The 16,955-nt window shown below is 38.1% G+C and overlaps 1 protein-coding gene across 1 annotated transcript in view; it reads left to right on the top strand.

Moving 5' to 3' along the window:
- Positions 1-16,955, top strand: part of TMEM131 (transmembrane protein 131) — a 98,612-nt gene that overhangs the window by 4,951 nt on the left and 76,706 nt on the right. The window contains exon 2 of the mRNA XM_034071591.1: positions 16,072-16,133. Within this exon, the coding sequence (XP_033927482.1) occupies positions 16,101-16,133 (33 nt within the window). The 5' untranslated portion in view covers positions 16,072-16,100. The remainder of the gene's footprint in view (positions 1-16,071; positions 16,134-16,955) is intronic.

The raw sequence follows: 16,955 nt of genomic DNA, 5'->3' as shown, positions 1-16,955 counted from the left end.
AAAGCTTCTCCAAAGCCTGCAGGAGTCCATAGGCATTGTTTTATTCAAAACCTTCAGTTGTGATTTTTGTGATTCATCGACAGTATTGCAGTATGGCTTACTTTGAGTCATTTGGTTACATTTGTGCATCTTCAAATTTCAGCTGTTGCAGGAAAGCTTGGGCATTTGCTGTGTGTCACTTTATTTAAAAAACCGCCCCATTTTGCTCTGCTTAAAGCCATACATGTTATGGTTCTGTGGTGTAATTTACGAAGTTTGTAAGTATAAAGAATCTTTCAAACTGTAAATCTGGTAAATTACCTGGGAGTTCATCAGTGAATGGTGGATGTTGTGGTTCGGTAGTAAAAGTTGTGTGACTGAAGCACAGGCTACAACTGGTTTGGTTTGTTCTTATGTTTGTGGGTTTGGCAAGAGGAAAAGTCAGTAAAGATCTTTGTTCTCTTCCTAGCAACTGCTGTCCAGTGTGGTGTGTCTGACTTTTTTGGTCTACAGCATGAACTTATCAGGGTGTAACACAAGCTGTGAGAAGGAGTCTTTTTTTTCCCCCCTAAAAGACAGCATTTGAAGTAGATCTGTACTCTTCATGGAAATAAGTGGGGGTACCCAGAACTAGACTGGATAATACCTTGAACAGCCTGCTCTGAATGGACCCACTCTGACCAAGTGGCTGGGTTGGAGACCTCTGGGGTCACTTCCAGCCTGTTATGTTGTAGTTAACAAAAGGTGAGCACACTGCATGCTCTATAATAAACAGAAGCAGCTACCTGTGGTAGTCACCAAATTTGTGACTATTTGAGTTTAAACTACAGTTATCTTTAAAAATATTTTTTTTTTTCTAAAAGTTTGTTAGTATTGCAGCATTTTTAATTATTAATACCCTGATAGGGGATGCAGAATTTCTTCTTGCATGGTCAGTATATTGGCATGTTGCTAGAATGGCCTTTATTTTGTGATTGACTTATTTTTCATTAGTGATGGAGCTTGTTAATTTGGAAATAGGAACATAGTTCAACTTAGTTTGCTCACTGCCACCCACCTTTCTTATGGAGGACTTGTTAACAAACAGTCCAGATATGGAGGCAGTAATACTTGCCACCAGCTTCCCTTTTTCTGTTTCATAAAGCTTGTAAACTGAATATGTAGATGCCTAAGTTAGGAAACCAAAGAAACTAATGGCCATTAAAGTTATCTTTCTAGTCATAAATACAGGCAAATAATTATCCTGTGTCAGATATGGGTTCGTTATATGGTAAAATTTTAGCAAGTGATGCAGGAATGTTGGCAATTTCTGTTTTCTGAACTGTCTATGTGGAATAATTAGTGACTTACTGGCTGTAGCAAGAAGGATGTGATGCATCATCTGCACTGAACACTTTAAATCTGCTTCAAAAATTTTCTGATAAGTTGGTTTGGATAACCTGTGTTCTGGAATATAAAAAAGGCTAAAGGAGGATTGTGTGCACTTGCACGCTCCCTTTCTTTTTAAAAGTCTTGGATGTAATGGGAAAATAGCAAAGAGGTGAAGGATTGCAATGTAATTCCACTGTCTGAAAAGGAGACACCCCTCCCAGTTTGAGATTTTCCTGCCACACTTACCAGATCTGTTTTCTCACTAAGACTGTTGTAAAGGGATTTTCATACCTCTCCTCCTACTGCCTGGCATGCATAGCAGTAGAGAATGATTTGAGAACAATTGGGGTTTTACTGTAGTTACTGAGCTGCCTTTAGGAATACCTGAATAAAATTTAATGTGAGGAGGTGTAGAGGAAGTGAAACTGTACCTAACAGCTCCTTCTGTCTGTGTGCTGCAGAAAGTTACAAAATGTTATTCAATAGAACTGCTTAACTGACTAATACAACATGCTTGGGCTTTAAAAATTATTTAATCCATTAACAAGTCTTTGTAAAGCAATCTATATTAACAGTGATATTTTAAGACAAATTTGAGGATTTTTTCAGTTCAACATCTTGATTTATGTTGGAATATACAAATTGTGTATAATAGAATGTACACAGACTTTTAAAAGTTAAACTTTAAAAAATCCTGAAGAACCCTTGGTTATAGATTTTTTTTTTTAGTTATTTAAGTTGGGAGTACAGCTAATAGTGGTGTTAAACAGATTAAATCACCATTTGAAGGAATGATGATAGAATAGGAGACAAAGTTGTAGACAAGCATGGTACTGACTTAAATAAACTCTTGCTTTCACTAAATCTCTTATATACCCACTTTTTATCAATTTGACTTTCTAGATCCATAGATCTGAAATAGAATGGGGTCCTTGTAGAGGAGGGTAGTAGTGAAAAAAAAAGCCTGAGAAAAGGTCTCAGAGAAGGTTTTTAAAGAAGGAACTTTAGCTTTTGAAAATGGAAAACTTTGCTTCTTTACAGGAATACTCTGTTGGAAACATCTCAAGGTGGTTTCCTCAGTGTGAAATTGGATGGCTTCAGCATAGTTTGATTTGACTAGCTTAGGAAATTTGTTTTGTAGTGGATAAGCTGCAGACTTAAAAGGTCTGGCTCAGATTGAAGGTAATGGAAGATACTGGTATGGAGATAAGTTATTTTTTGACATCTGCTTCCACTAAGGGATTTTTGGCCCCCCATTTGAGATGTTGATATAATATATTAAGTGAATTTAAAAACTGTGTATCTGAAGCTTGTAAATAAATCTGAAATTATCAAGCAACATAGAAAAAGTCTCAATGAATCAAAGATTTACACCAAAATTCTGTGCAAATATTTGTGGTGGAGTTTATAGGTAATGGTAGAAGCTATTGAGGCAATGGCAGTGTGTTTGGGTTTGGCTTTTTTCCCAGCAGTGGTTCGTGCTCTGCCTTTGAGGCTGGTTACAAGGAGTTCCTCCTGCCTGGCTCTATTCTGGGACCTGTCCTGCTTAATATCTTTGTCACTGATCTGGAGTTGGAGTATACCAAATGTGGAGAGAGTCAGTATGCTCAAGGGCAGGGCTGCATTTCAGAGAGATCTAAGCAGGACAGAGGAATGACCTGGCAGGACGTTCATGAAATCCAAAAAGGATAAATGGAAAGTACTTCATGTGGGACAGAATAACCACTTGTGGGGAATACAAGCTGGAAATGCTGTACCTGAGTCAGCAATGTACCCGTGCTGTGTGCAGGAGTGTAGCCACTAGACTGAACAAAGTGATTATTCCTGTGTACTCAGCACTTAAGAGACCACACCTAAACCACTGCATCCACTTTTGCTCTCCACCATTCCACTGGAAGGCTGCAAAGATGGTCTGTGGGCACATGACCTATGAAGAGAGGACAAGGGATCCAAAGGTGTGTGGAAATGAGCCTTTGAAGGTAACTTGTGGTAGCTTGCCAGTATTGCAGTAGACATTAGGAAGAAAATGGACTCCTCAGATGCATGGTAGGAGCCTGAGAGACAGTGGTCAAAGTAAAACAGGGAAAGTTTGCTTTGTACCAGGGAGATGCTGGTCTGCGATGAACTGAGTAAGAAAGGCACTCAGACAATGTAAAATACCATTGAAAATGTGGTTTATCAGAGCTAACACTGTAAAGATAAAATAGTATAGATAATCTTACATCTGTTTTGATGCTGTGAATCCTGAGCTGTGCAGCATCAAACAGGCCTCCAGTCCGGTGCAAGGTGCAGACCCTGTCCATGAAAAGGGTTACGCCATGTTGGTCCTTTGTTGGATTCTTTTGGAATTGTTTGAAGCTCTTGATGGATTTCATTACAAGAAAACAACTCTTAATAATTTTTACTGTCAAGCAGAAATCATGTTACATGAGAACTTCTAGCTTCACTTCTAGATAAAGGCAGGGCCACCCAGGTGGCATAATTGCTGGTACTAAGTGGGAGCTGCCTGCAGGCTCCTCTGTTACAGTGAGCTGGCTGAGCTCATCCTGCAGCCAGGGGGTATGTGGCAGCACAGCACAGTCCTGAAAGCCAGCCCATACATGCAGCACAGGCATAGGGCTACTCAGGTTTCCTCTTGTGTGAATCATTGACTCCTTGATGTATTACCATCTTCCAGTCAGGATCTCTCCAGTGTTCTGGCTTGACATAGGGAGACTGTATTTCACCATGAAGACAGTCAGGCATTGAAACTGATTTCATGGACAGATTGTGGAATCTCTGACCTTGGAGGTTTTCAAGACCCAGCTAAACAGAAGCCTAAACAACGTTGTCCAAATTCAGCATTCACTGTGCTTCAGCACAAGGTTGAGCTAGATGATGTCTTAAGGTCCATTCCACCCTGAATTGCTCCATCTCTCTGTTTTGGGTCTCTTCATTGCAACTGATGGGAATATCCATAAGTCAGGAGAATTCTGGGTTTCTACACAACTCCATAGTGAAATTAGTGCTATGGTAGTAGTAATACAGATATAATTTAGATAGAAGTGGAGTTGGAATTGGATCCAGGAAGTTTAACATGTTGCATCAGTAAATAAATGATTGTAGAATAATTAAAAGACCCTGTTGGCTATTCTTTGTTTCTATAGTCATGCATCACATAGGCTTTATTTGTCCCCTAGTTTTCATTCTTTCTCTTGAAAAATTTGTTAAAACAGGAATATTTGTATCCTGTATTTCACACAAAGCATAATATAGCCATTAGTTTCCAACTTTTCTGGCTGCTGGTAATATGACAATAAATTGGATTGTGGTTGACATGTTAATATACAAGATGTATTAAAGTAATACTAAACAATCTGTGCAGTGGTATAGCTGAGTAGATATTGGGAGATCTGGATACTGAATGTTGCCAAGTTTGACTGTTTCTTTCTTGCAGCAGGGGGCATGGAGTGCTTGGTCCTTAGTACAAACCACTTCTGTCTTGTATATATGGTTTGGTGTTTCGAATCTCTGTGTATTCAAGTCTGTGAAGCCAGCCATGGGTAGTCTTGAGGTACCAGAAATGACCATTATCTAGTGACAGCTTTGCCCCCAGCCATCCTACTACTTTACTACTCAGTGATAGCAACAAGACTCCTTTTGCCCGCTGAGTTGTTTCTCCTAAATGTTAAAAGGAAGGTGTGCATGGAGAGCTTTTGTATTATGATATATCTGCTTATATATTATTATATATTTCCATGTAGCTTAACTAGATCATGATCTCCCCAAATAGCTTTGTCTAAACTGTATCTTCCAAAATAATTAAAAGATGAATAAATACCTTGTTTGGAGGGAAACCTGATTATATTTGCTGAAGGAGAAATGGTTGTCATTGACAGAGATGGAATCTTAACAGGTGAAGTCACTGTGCCTATTAGTACTACTGAATGTCATTATCTGATGGGAGAAGACTGAAACAAACTTCCTGTTTATCAGGGAAAATTTCATCAAATTTCTAATACTTGATGACTCCCATGAATTCTTGTTTTGATTAAATTGAATTAAAAATATTTATTTACCATTATTTAATTGTGCTTTGAAAGAACCTGTATTGAGAAAAAAAACATTCTAATGCTGAATGACAATTTAATCAAAAGTATGTATATTTATGTTGAGACTTGGTGCTAGGCATGTCAAAGTAGAAATGAGGTATTTTTGAATGAAGAATTGACTGTTACCTTAGTTGAGGGGCAACTTAGTGGGGTTGCAATCTTTGAAGGAGAATTGGATATCTCTCAAAAGCATATTCTGTAAATAAGCCTGGAATATGGGATATGTGTTGTGCAGGGTTTTAACCTAGGTAATCATAGTAGCCTCTGAAAGTCTGAGCAGGAGAGGTTGTTTATTTACTTGAGGGGTAACTGCTTCCAAGGTATTTTGGGTAGCTGAATTTAATTTCTGCAGTTAAACATACTGAAGTATTTCATTTCCATAGCCTACTAGTACCTTTAACTTATTAACGTTTTCAGATTTCCCCCCAAAACTGGAACTCCCTGTTTTGTTGCATTCTTCTTGCTGTATATTTCACCTTCTTTCAAAACTTCCTGCAGTTGTTTTTCTCCACCCATTTATTTTCTGGCTTTATCAGACATCACAGCTATTTTTTTCCTTCTGGTCTGTGTTCCCATATGGCAAATCAACAGACTGCTTTGCTAAACAATCAGTAAGTAGCATTACTGCTACATCATTCACATTAGGGTTTTATCATTAGGCTATTCTACCTTTAGCTGATCTTCAGTTGTATTTATAGACTTTGTATAGTAGCTGATGAAGCGTTATATTGCTGGTCTTTTACTTGTCCTCCAGGCTTAATAGCTGTTTCCAATGGGCACTTGAGTAACAATTGCTACATGAGCATAGAGAGGGTGGAGAAACTGTGCTCCTTCCTCCCAATGATTCTTTACAGTTGTAATTTAGTCTTAACTGAGCTGCAAGTGTTACACAGCAAAATCTAGATTAGTGTGTTGTCCAGATTTCCTTGTTGTTCTAGAAATTTATGCAGCTCCTCCCTGATAAGTGACTAAAAAAAGGGATGGGAGTAAGGGATGTTGAAGGCAGGGAAGAGAGCAGAACTCTTAACTCAGTAGGCCACTGTTTCTGTGTCATAACATTGGTGAAGACGAATGATACAGAGAATCCTCTGTAGCAAGGTAGGAGTAAGGATTGAAAACTGAGCAGTGTCCACAAAGCATAATCTGTAGTTCTTATTTAGTTGTATTCATGTTGCCAGGAAGACATTCAGATATTGGAAGGTATCTATCTGGTGGTGTTGTCTTCTTGTTCTGTGTCAGGTGTTTTTTGGACACTTGAAATCCCATCCTCCTTCCTCTTTTCTGAATGTAAAGAACAGTTCTTGCTCTCTGTGTAGGTTTGTTAAGGTTGTTAATTGGCCTGAACGTATGTTTATTATGTAGGTCTTTGCGCTGTGTTGGCACAATCCATTTTTTTAAGTGGGTTTTGTGGATCTGTTCAATGGCTAATTTCAGAAGAGTGCAAGTTTGGAAGGCTGACATTAATGATAATGGTTACAATTATTGTCAGCTAATGCGTTGTTCTCCTGAGGCTGCAGAATCTATGAACGGACTGTAATTTCCTGTAAACTACATATTAAATGTTTCTGTATGCTGAAAAGGTTAGAACTCCAGTAAGACCATGTTATATGTGCTCACGTCAATATGCAGTGCTACATTAGCAGTAAAACTTATGGTCACAATTAGAATTTCTAGCCTAAAATTTGAGAACTGAAGCGTGATGAAAGTTTAGGAATAGTTTGGAGGGGCTGCTGTTTTGCCCCTCTCTCGTTGCAGGAGAGGTCATCTTGTTTAAGGCTAGTTCCAGTTAATGTCTGTGCAGACTCAGTAACAACTAGTTTAGAGGTATGACCTAAGTTAGCATATTGAAAATTTGAAATATTTAAAATTGCCATCATAAGAAAGAATAAAAAGACACACTTTGTGTGGCCCAAAGCCAGAAAGAGGGATGCTATTTGCAGATGTTGGATTTCTCTTTAACTTCCTTTTACATTTTTCCCTCTCTTTAAATGATTTACGGGAAATTTCCTGAGTGTCAGAAATATTGCCCTCTTTGGCCAAGTTCTCCAGATGACAGAATTAGTTCTCCTTGCTCTTTTTAAAACTTTTCTATTTTCATTTTTATTTAAAAATAAGTGTTCTTATTCATACTCTCAAAAAAATCTGTGAAAAACTAGAATTGGGTATTATTTTCTGAGAAGCATTTTGGAGGCATCAATTAAATGTCTTTGGAGGAACAAATGAAATTATTAAAATATTTTAAAGCACCAACTTCAAAGCAAATATTTTTAATAGGTATTTTAAAGCATTTAGCAACTTTTAAAGTAGCTTTTGTTTTTATTTTATTTTATTGTAATTTATTCTAGGTTTTGAAGTTTGATATTGCTGCCATCTGAAATAGACCATTTTGGTCAATGGCAGATAACCTTTTAAACTCTTCTTACAAAAAAAAGAATAAAAGTTGCTGTAGCTGGAGTGGATGAAAATTCAAATATCTGTAAGGTGGAAACACAGGCAAAGTACAGAAAGAGCCTCTGAGAATAAAGGTATTTGAATAATGTGTGAGTCTGTTATCTGTCCATCTAAAATAATCAAAAGTAATTTTCTTAGAAAAACAAAAGCAGAATACTAGGTGTAGTATGTGTTACTTTCAGTGAGGGTTTTTTTGTTTCTAGGTATGTTTCTATAGTTCTGTTGCAGAGATGTATCTTTTACACAACACATGCAATCAGTGTAAACCTCATAAAAGAAACCTTCAAGCAGCTGCACCATCTTCTGGAGCATGAAACAAATGCCATGAGCCAGAAATGTGAACTGGTGTCTTCAGGGTGGAGACCCACTTTTTTCCTTTCTCAGACTTAGTGGTAGCTTCATTGTCTGTCTGGGGCCTCCAAATCAGAATTGAACTGTTACTTTCTGGTTTGCAGCTGCCTTTAAAGACTGAATTGATTTTTGAATTCCTAAAAAATCTACATCCAACTCAGCTAAGGGGAAGAGAGATGAGTGGATGAACACAGTGTGGCAGCTCTCCTTGCTAAGGAAGGGCCTTGCTGTCTAAAGAAGCTTGTCTTGTATGTAAAGTCAGAAATGACACAAGTAAGTTAGCAAAAGATTCTATGCAGGCTTAGTTGCGTAACTCTATACACTCAAATTTGTGCTGTTGTGTGCAGTAAAATACAAATTATTTGACCTTTCCTCCACCACCGCTATGGAATAGTGAATTGTGTGCTCAGGTACTATAATGCAAGTGATCTACTGTCTCTGTTTAGCTTGTATTAACTTGACCATAGGTTGGAGCATATGAACTTGCTTGGGTATGTGTTATGCAAAGTCATAAAAGTCTTTTTTTCACCATCAGGAGTACAAAATGAGGTTTCTAATAAGACGTCTGTCTTTTTGTTATTTAATTTAATATATTGCTTTTAGCTTCATGTGATGATTAAAGTGCATCTGGGAATGTTTTTATTTCATCTCTCTAATATGTAAACAGAAAATAAATTCCAAGCTGGCTTTTTGAGAAATGATAATTGGGGTTTTTATAAAGAAAAAGAATGAATATGTTTCTATGTAAAAAGACTTCAAAGTGAGTTATTTTTGCATGTGATATTTACTACTTGGTATGTATTTACTGTCTTGGCTATGATGGCTTTTTCTGTGGTCTTTTGGAAAAATTATCTATTTCCCTTCCTTACGGACTACTGGGAAAGAAACAAGGGATTGGCTACATAAGTGCAAGAGGATTTGGCTGGAAAGGAGGCTCCTGGCTTGTGATTCTCAGAGCATTTTGCCTGAGATTCCCTGGCTCATAGGAGAAAGATCTTTCACATTGTCAGTTACTTGTTGGAATGTAGGCCAAAATTCAGGTTGATAGCTATACTGACTTTTCCAACTCAAAGAATAGGGCTTTCCTTAAACAGCATTTATTGTGTTGAACACTGAACTGGGACAAAGAATCATAGAATGGTTTGGGTTGGAAGGGACCTTAAGGTCATACAGTTCCAACCCCCTGCCACGGGCAGGGACACCTTCCACTAGACCAGGTTGCTCAAAGCCATGTCCAACCTGGCCTCGAACACAGCCAAGGATGGAGCATTCACAACTTCCTTGGACAATCCATTCCAGTGCCTGACCACCCTAACAGTAAAGACCTTCCTCCTTATATTCAATCTAAATTTCCCGTGTTTAAGTTTGAACTCTTTACCCTTTGTCCTGTCACTACAGTCTCTAATGAAGAGTCCCTCCCCAGCATCCTTATAGGCCCCCTTCAGGTACTGGAAGGCTGCTATGATGTCTCCATGCAGCCTTCTCCAGGCTGAACAGCCCCAACTTTCTCAGCCTGTCTTGATACAGAAGGTGCTCCAGCCCCCTGATCATCCTCATGGCCCTCCTCTGGACTTGTTCTAACAGTTCCATGTCCTTTTTATGTTGAGGACACCAGAACTGCGCACAACACTCCCAAGTGAGGTCTCACGAGAGCAGAGTAGAGGAGCAGAATCACCTCCTTCGACGTGCTGGTCACGCTCCTTTTGATGCAGCCCAGGATATGGTTGGCTTTCTGGGCTGCGAGCGCACACTGAAGCTGGCTCATGTTTCCTTAGGGTCACCAGACTTCTGTGTTGTTGAAACTGAAAAAAAGGTTGCTTGCATTACAGCATAATACTTTTTTTTTCTTTATCTGTGTGGTATCTAATTTTTTTACAGTGTAATTTTTCTTTCATAATAACATTTTATCATTCTTCATCCACCTGCCTATATTTCACATGCTTCTCAGTTTTCTACTGTTCAGGAAAATTGAAATGGTGTGGTTTTGTATATGTAGTTAATTCATAGTCAAAGCTTTAAAACCAGCTCATTCAATTTCAGTTGTGCTGTTTAACTGGTAGTGACAAAAAATTCTGTAATTACAATTACATGGAAGTGTGTGACATTTAATATATTGTAGTTGGCTCATGCTATGGTTACCTTGAAATCTGCTTAGTCATTAAGACAGGGTTAGAAACTGGACTTGTACAAAACTAAATGTAAATCAGGAGAGATTTAAATAATCTGGCCCTATATTATTAAATTGGGACACTATTTCTAGAATTTTGGAGAAAATGCATTAACTAGATGATACTGTATTGTGGAAGTACAGCTTATAAGAAAGTTAGAAAACTGGTCTGGACAAGAGTTAAAGAGAGAAAACAGTTCTTAAAAGCATATGAGAAGGTATATAATGATGATTAACATAAAAGTAAGTGAGCACTGTGTTATGGAGTAGCTGTTCCAGAACTATGTAATATATCAGAATAGTGTTTTTATATGTATATGTGCCAGGGTATCCTTTCCTATTGAAATGAAGAAATTGGCAGTGGCTAAATGAAAGAGAAATTTGTGAAACCACCTTAAAAATCAGCTCTCAGTCAGAGTAGGCTTCATAACCTGTGAACCATGGAGAATTTTTCTGTCCTTGCACATCAAGAGTCTTGGCATATTCAGTGGTCTCACATTACAGGCAAATTTATTGTTATGTGTAATTCGGGCACATCTGAAGATTGGTGTTGGCTAAAGTGGTTTTGATATTAAATTTTGGCTTACTTTGGACGTGTGTAGGATTTTAAAATTTTCTTGTTACTTGATGCTTCATAAATATATACTGTTCTTATTTTAAGTGCAAATATAAAGGGCTTGGACTAGAGACATTTAAAATAGGAATGTATTTGAGCAAAATTTAGCTGCTAGCTAAATAAGAATGTGAGAAAATGCTGTTTAAGGTTTGGGGAATTTAAATGTTTCTTCTGGTTTTATTACTTTAGGTGTTTACCGTCAAGCACTGTGATGATGTTAGAAAAGACAGGGGAAAGCATTTAGAAATCTGTTGGCAATAATGATTAGGTAGTGTTTGTACTGTTTCAGAAAGCTGTGGTTTGGGGGGGTAGAGGTTATGGCTGCAGTGGTTATATTGGTTTTGTCATTTTTTGAAGAGCTTGGGAAAGCTTAGAAAATGCTCTCTGCAGAAAAGTGTATTGGAGCAAGTGGAAAGACCTACATTGATGGTCTTTCTGATATCTTTTACGGGCTTTTCATAGAAAAGCTGACATAAAGAAGGTGGATTTTAAAGGCTGTAGGTTGAAAACAAACAGCAAATGAAATTTAGGGTATTTTTAGTGTGTTCTGCTGCTTATGTCACTTCTGTTAATAGTAACCTGCTGTCTGAAAAAGGGAAACCAGGATATGTGAGCTAGAAGCTGGAAAAATTTGACCTTGAAATCACTAAACATCTGGTAGTGAGAGTGACTGAAGTTGTCTTGGATTCTTGTGAATCTGATAAATTTGCGTCTTGTGGGAGCTTGAAAAGACTGTTTTCTGCCGAGAGGGATCTGTGTATACCTCTAAGAAGAAAATACTCTGTTCTGCATAGGTGAAAGGAGGGGAGGAGCCTGTGATTCTTCTGGGCTTGAAATCTGTGGATATGAGTCTTCATCCTTTTCCATCTTTGGGCTGTGAACAGGCTAATAACATTTAAAGTTTGACTAATAACTGTTATATTCAGCCTTCAGGGCTTCGACTGCTTGCAGGATCAGGAAGGAATTATTTTCCTGATGTGTAATTTGGCTTCTTGGCTGCTGCTTTGTGCAGTGGCAGATCATGCTGTGACAGCTGAAATGCTTCCTACCCTAAATGTTATGTTGTGCCCCTCTCGTAGCAGTTGCCCGTCATGTGGCAGGGGTGACTGAAGTGGCACAGTTGGCAGTTCTTAATTTGCTGCACTTTACCATTCCGGAGTATGCAGGTATTTGCTACAGTATTAGACTGATAATGTGGCATGATGGTAGCAGCCCAGATGTTGGGAAGTTTTTCCAGGAGAAATTGTTAGGGACTTTGCAGAAACAGTCATCTTCCTCTGTAGCATGAGGAATGGTTCACCTAGTGAATCATGCCCAAGTGATCTCATACTTAATTACTTGCAGAATCTTTTGGCATTGGTAATAACCTATTCTCTATGGGTGACATACGTATTTTGTGTAAAAGGACAGTAAAGACTATTTTTGGACTTGTACTGAAGTTGGTGAACTTACTTGGCTCAGGTGGTAGAGTGCAAACGGTGAGCAACTGCTTCTATTTTTGGAATGGGCAAATACCCAGAAGGAAGCATTTTGCTCTGTGGGCAGTGTGTACATTTCACTTTGAAGAAGCCTTTGTCCTTTCTGTGGTCCATATCAGCCAGTTTGAGGGCTGCTCTTACAGGGATTTGGGTGATTCTTTATGACTTGTCAGTGGAGCTTTTTTAAGATGTAATTGGCTTTGCCTTATTTGAATGAGGTGACACATTGCTTTATCCTGAATTGGGAGTCTGAAGTCAGTTGCAAAAACAAGCTTTTATCTCACAAAGGTGTACGTATTAACTTGCTATTTCCTTGCTTTGATGAAATAACCAATACAGTAGGCTTGAAAGTTAATTTAAAGCAAAATAAAAGGTATAACCACAGAAAGTTCATAACAGTTTGAGTTGAGATGTGATTGCTGCAAAATGGCCAGCAGCCAAGCTTTGCAGTGCATCTGACTTCACCTGGCACTGTCATCTGTTCTCAAAACATTTCTTAAATGATATAATGATGAATGGCACTTCTATTTAACAGTGTCATCCACTCAAAATGTTCTGTAACATCTGTTGCTTTGTTTGTAAGTGGCAACAAAGATGGAATAACTGAAGAGGGTCTGAGAAAGTGTTTGGGGTTTACAGAAGTGCTGCCTGTTTTCAGGCTTCTTGGGTAGAAAACTGGCTAGTTACTGTGAGCTTCTGCTTGTGTTATGTTGGTGGAAGAATTGTTGCTACTCTCTGCTCTTTGTAAAGGGTAAAAGGGGACAAAAAGGTAAAAGGGGACAAAAAGCCTCAGGAAAATATTAAGAATGTGTGATTTGATGAAATACCATTTTGTGTTTTACTGGTTGTTGATAGATTATGAATATAAAAAGCTGTTTTCTAATGAAATTTTTCTTTGTGGCTGATATCACCATCAAGTGCTGTTTATTCTTTGTTTTCAAAGCAGAAAGCTAGAAAACAAAAGAATGCCAAAAAACAGAACCTCAGAGGTGCAATTCCTTTTGACTGTTAGGAAGGTGTGTTTGTATTGAAAACCAAAAAAGTATATTTAAAAAGTGATCTTTCTTAAGTTAAAAATTGAAAAATTCCCTTCCATATCAGCTAATCCATAATTTGGGAATTTTTTTTTTTCACAGAGGTTAGGCAGGATAGGCAGGTCATTTGTATGAAAGTGTGGTTAACTGTCATACTTTGCTTTTTAAACTAGCATGTCAAAACATCCGCTTCTTACAACTAGCCCTGCAAGTCACTTCAGAATCATAGAATAGTTAGGGTTGGAAAGGACCTTAAGATCATCTAGTTCCAACCCCCCTGCCATAGGCAGGGACACCCCACACTAAAGCTTGCCATGCAGGGCTTCGTCCAACAGGACGATTTAGATTACAGATTTTGAGTAGTTTTAAAGACAAAAATAAATAGTGACTTGAATGTCTTGCATATGTGTTGCCAGTTGAATTGACAAGAATCCATTTGTGCTTTGTTTCTAGGATTAAACTTTAAACTGTTAGACCTGCTCCAGTAATACAAGCTTTAGGAGCCCAAATCTTCATAAGCTGTAGGACTTGATCTCATAACAGCTGTTAAAATGCCGAGTTTTTTTGTTTTGTTTTAATTTCTTTCTCAATGTTTTGTGTAGTTCTTCAATATAAATGGTTGGCCAAACTCTGATTCTTGGATTAAGGATGGCTTGTGTTTGTTTTGAAAATTATTAATAAGTACCCCCAAAAATATGTCTAAGATATTGCTGACATGACTGACTAGTATTGCTCATGCCACTTTTAATATTGCAGGATAGGCATATTGTTTATAATCTGAGCCCTCCTTTCCTCTCCCTAGTAATATGCACACTTCCATGTTCCACTTTCTCAGCCTGTGTCATTAAATGTTAGAATTCTGAGGTGTGGTAGCTTGGATAATAATTGTGTAATATCTTGTGGTTTGGAGTTTTTGTTTATTAGTTTGCCTTTTTTGCATACCGAAAGTGACTTCTGGAGATGACAGCAGCAATCTTTGTTTTATGTTAATTTTTACTTTTGGTCATATGAAAGCAAGGTTGTGGAGTTTTTACCTTTTTAGAGAAGGTATCAAAACATAGGGAATTCAGGGGTGCAGAATGGGATGTGCAGGCAGTGGTATGTTACATAGCAGATTAGGTTTTGGGTGCCGAGTCGAGGTGTCACTTAAGCAACCAGTGAGGAAATGACTGGATCAAATAACCCTAACCCTAAAAAATAACATGTCACAATAGAATTCCTCTGTGTGGAAGGTGCCTTTACTCCTGCCTACCAAGAGTGCTTTTTTTCTTATTTTTGCTTTCTGAAATTAATGTCACTTTCTTTTAAAACATTGTATGGACAAGTGGCAGTGTTGGTGACCTTATAATAATTGTTCTTGTTAGAACACCAGCCTTCAAAGTGAAAGAGGAAGGTTTAAATCTTTTTTCAACTGGGATTCAAACTTCATCTTTCATAAGTATACACTATGCTTCTGTGTGCTGGGAAATAACTAACTTCTTCCTGTTGAAGTTGTTCCTCTTTGTGGAAAGGAGTATGTTATTGCTCTCTCAACTAAGTGAATGGTAAAGGCAGTTATGGGAAAAGGGTATATATAGGGTGGTGGGTTTTTTTTTTTTTGTTTTGTTGTTTTTTGGGGGTTTTTTAGTACAACTTTCTAGTTTGGAGTTGCTACTGTATTTTATCCTAAATACCTGCGCTTTTCTTGTGTGTGTATATGTGAATAGAGTTTTGGGGAGTAAAAATTAAACCTCTTTGAACTTTTCTTTCCTCTTCAACTCCTGTTTATTCTTGTGAAGATTATTATATTTTACAGGAAGGGCAATGCCTTTATTTCTTTGTCTCTAAAAGAAAGTAGCATTCCCTACATTTGGGGAGGAATTGAAGAACAATTGCCTGACCAAGTATTTAGAGGAAGTGAGTGGAGGAGGAATGCTTTATTTGAGGATCTTATAGGAGACTGAGGCATGAACTTTTCATTGAATTTAGTCATATGGTGCAAACACTTCTAAATGATTTCAAATCTTGTTATGGTACTGTCAAGATAGAGAGTTGTTGCCACACAAAGGTTTAGGCAACAACGTAGGCAAGGCTTTCCAGATGTACAGAGAAGGTTTGATGTGTATAAATGAAACTGAATTTTTTTTCATAACCATCAGAATTCCTTGTGGACTTAAATGTGTTAAACTCAGTTGTTTAGGTACCCAGTATGGCATATTGGTTGAAGTACTGACTTAGCTTGGTAACACATTTTTAGGGAACCTAGAAGAAGTTATTCACTTTGGAGTTAATAATTTTTATGCTAAAAGACTGATTTGTGAAGTGTGTTACTCATGTTAATATGAACCTCTTGGAATTGGAGCTGAGAAGATTAGTATCACAGATTTGTGTTTGGTGTTTTGCTAAACTGTAATGTTATTTTGGTTTGTCATAGCTCTGTCTGCAAAACAAGGTACAACAGATTTTAGATGTTTAAGTTGCTCTTTCTAATCTAATGATATTAATAAAATGTTTTTCTTTTAAGTTGCTTAGGTTTTTTTGTTTTTATTTGCAGCTTTCATCCAGTCGGATGGCATAATAGAAATGCTACGTTTTGATGAAGGAGACCTATTGCAGGTATGTAGTCTGAGTAAATCATCTGAACTAGCAATGTTTTATCTTTTGGCCATTTGCTTTTTGAAACTCGTGTGTGAGTGGGCTTCTGAAAATAAGCAAGCATCAAAAAACTTTTGGACCTTCTAGAGTTATTTTCAACAGTATGCTTTAGTGTGTCCACACTTGTGTGTTGGGAAACTGGTAGAGCTTTGTCTGGCCATTTTGTCCAGGCTTTTTTCCCCTTAGAAAAACTGGGGCATGCTTTGTGTTTAAGATTCATCTTGGTGTAGAGTTGGGATGCAATTGGATAGTGCAGCTAGAGCAACAAGGAAGTGTTGCAAGATTCCCAAATATAAAGGCAGCCATTCGGACCAAGTAGCCAATGGGTTTAAAGAAAGTTTGCATTACTGCAGTGAGGTAATTGTCATTTGGAGTATAGTGGGCCTCAGATCCTGTGTATCTCTATCTCCAAAAACCAAGGGGTTGACCTCAAGTCATTGATGCTTTCTGCCAGAGGCTCCAGGCAGGACCTGAGGAAAAGGTGAGGGAACTTGGGCTGCTTAGTTTGGAGAAGAGAAGCTTGGGGGGTATCTTACAGCAGTCTGTAACTACCTGAAAGGAAGGTGAAGTGAGGAGGTGGCTTATCTCTTCTCCAAGTAACAGGTGATAGGACAAGAGGTAACAGCCTCAAGCTGTACCAGGGGAGGTTTGGGATTGAGGTTGGATGTTGGGAAAAATTTATTCACCCAAAGGGTGATCAGGCGTTTGGAACAGGCTGCCCAGGAAAGTGGGGGAATCACCGTCCCTGGAAGTGTTTAAAAAACTCTGTAGATGAGGCCTTCA

This window comes from Melopsittacus undulatus, chromosome 2, assembly GCF_012275295.1.
Source record: "Melopsittacus undulatus isolate bMelUnd1 chromosome 2, bMelUnd1.mat.Z, whole genome shotgun sequence".
NCBI lineage: Eukaryota > Metazoa > Chordata > Aves > Psittaciformes > Psittaculidae > Melopsittacus > Melopsittacus undulatus.
The sequence above is the reverse complement of the archived record's forward strand: the minus strand, read 5'-3'. Positions and strand labels throughout refer to the sequence as shown.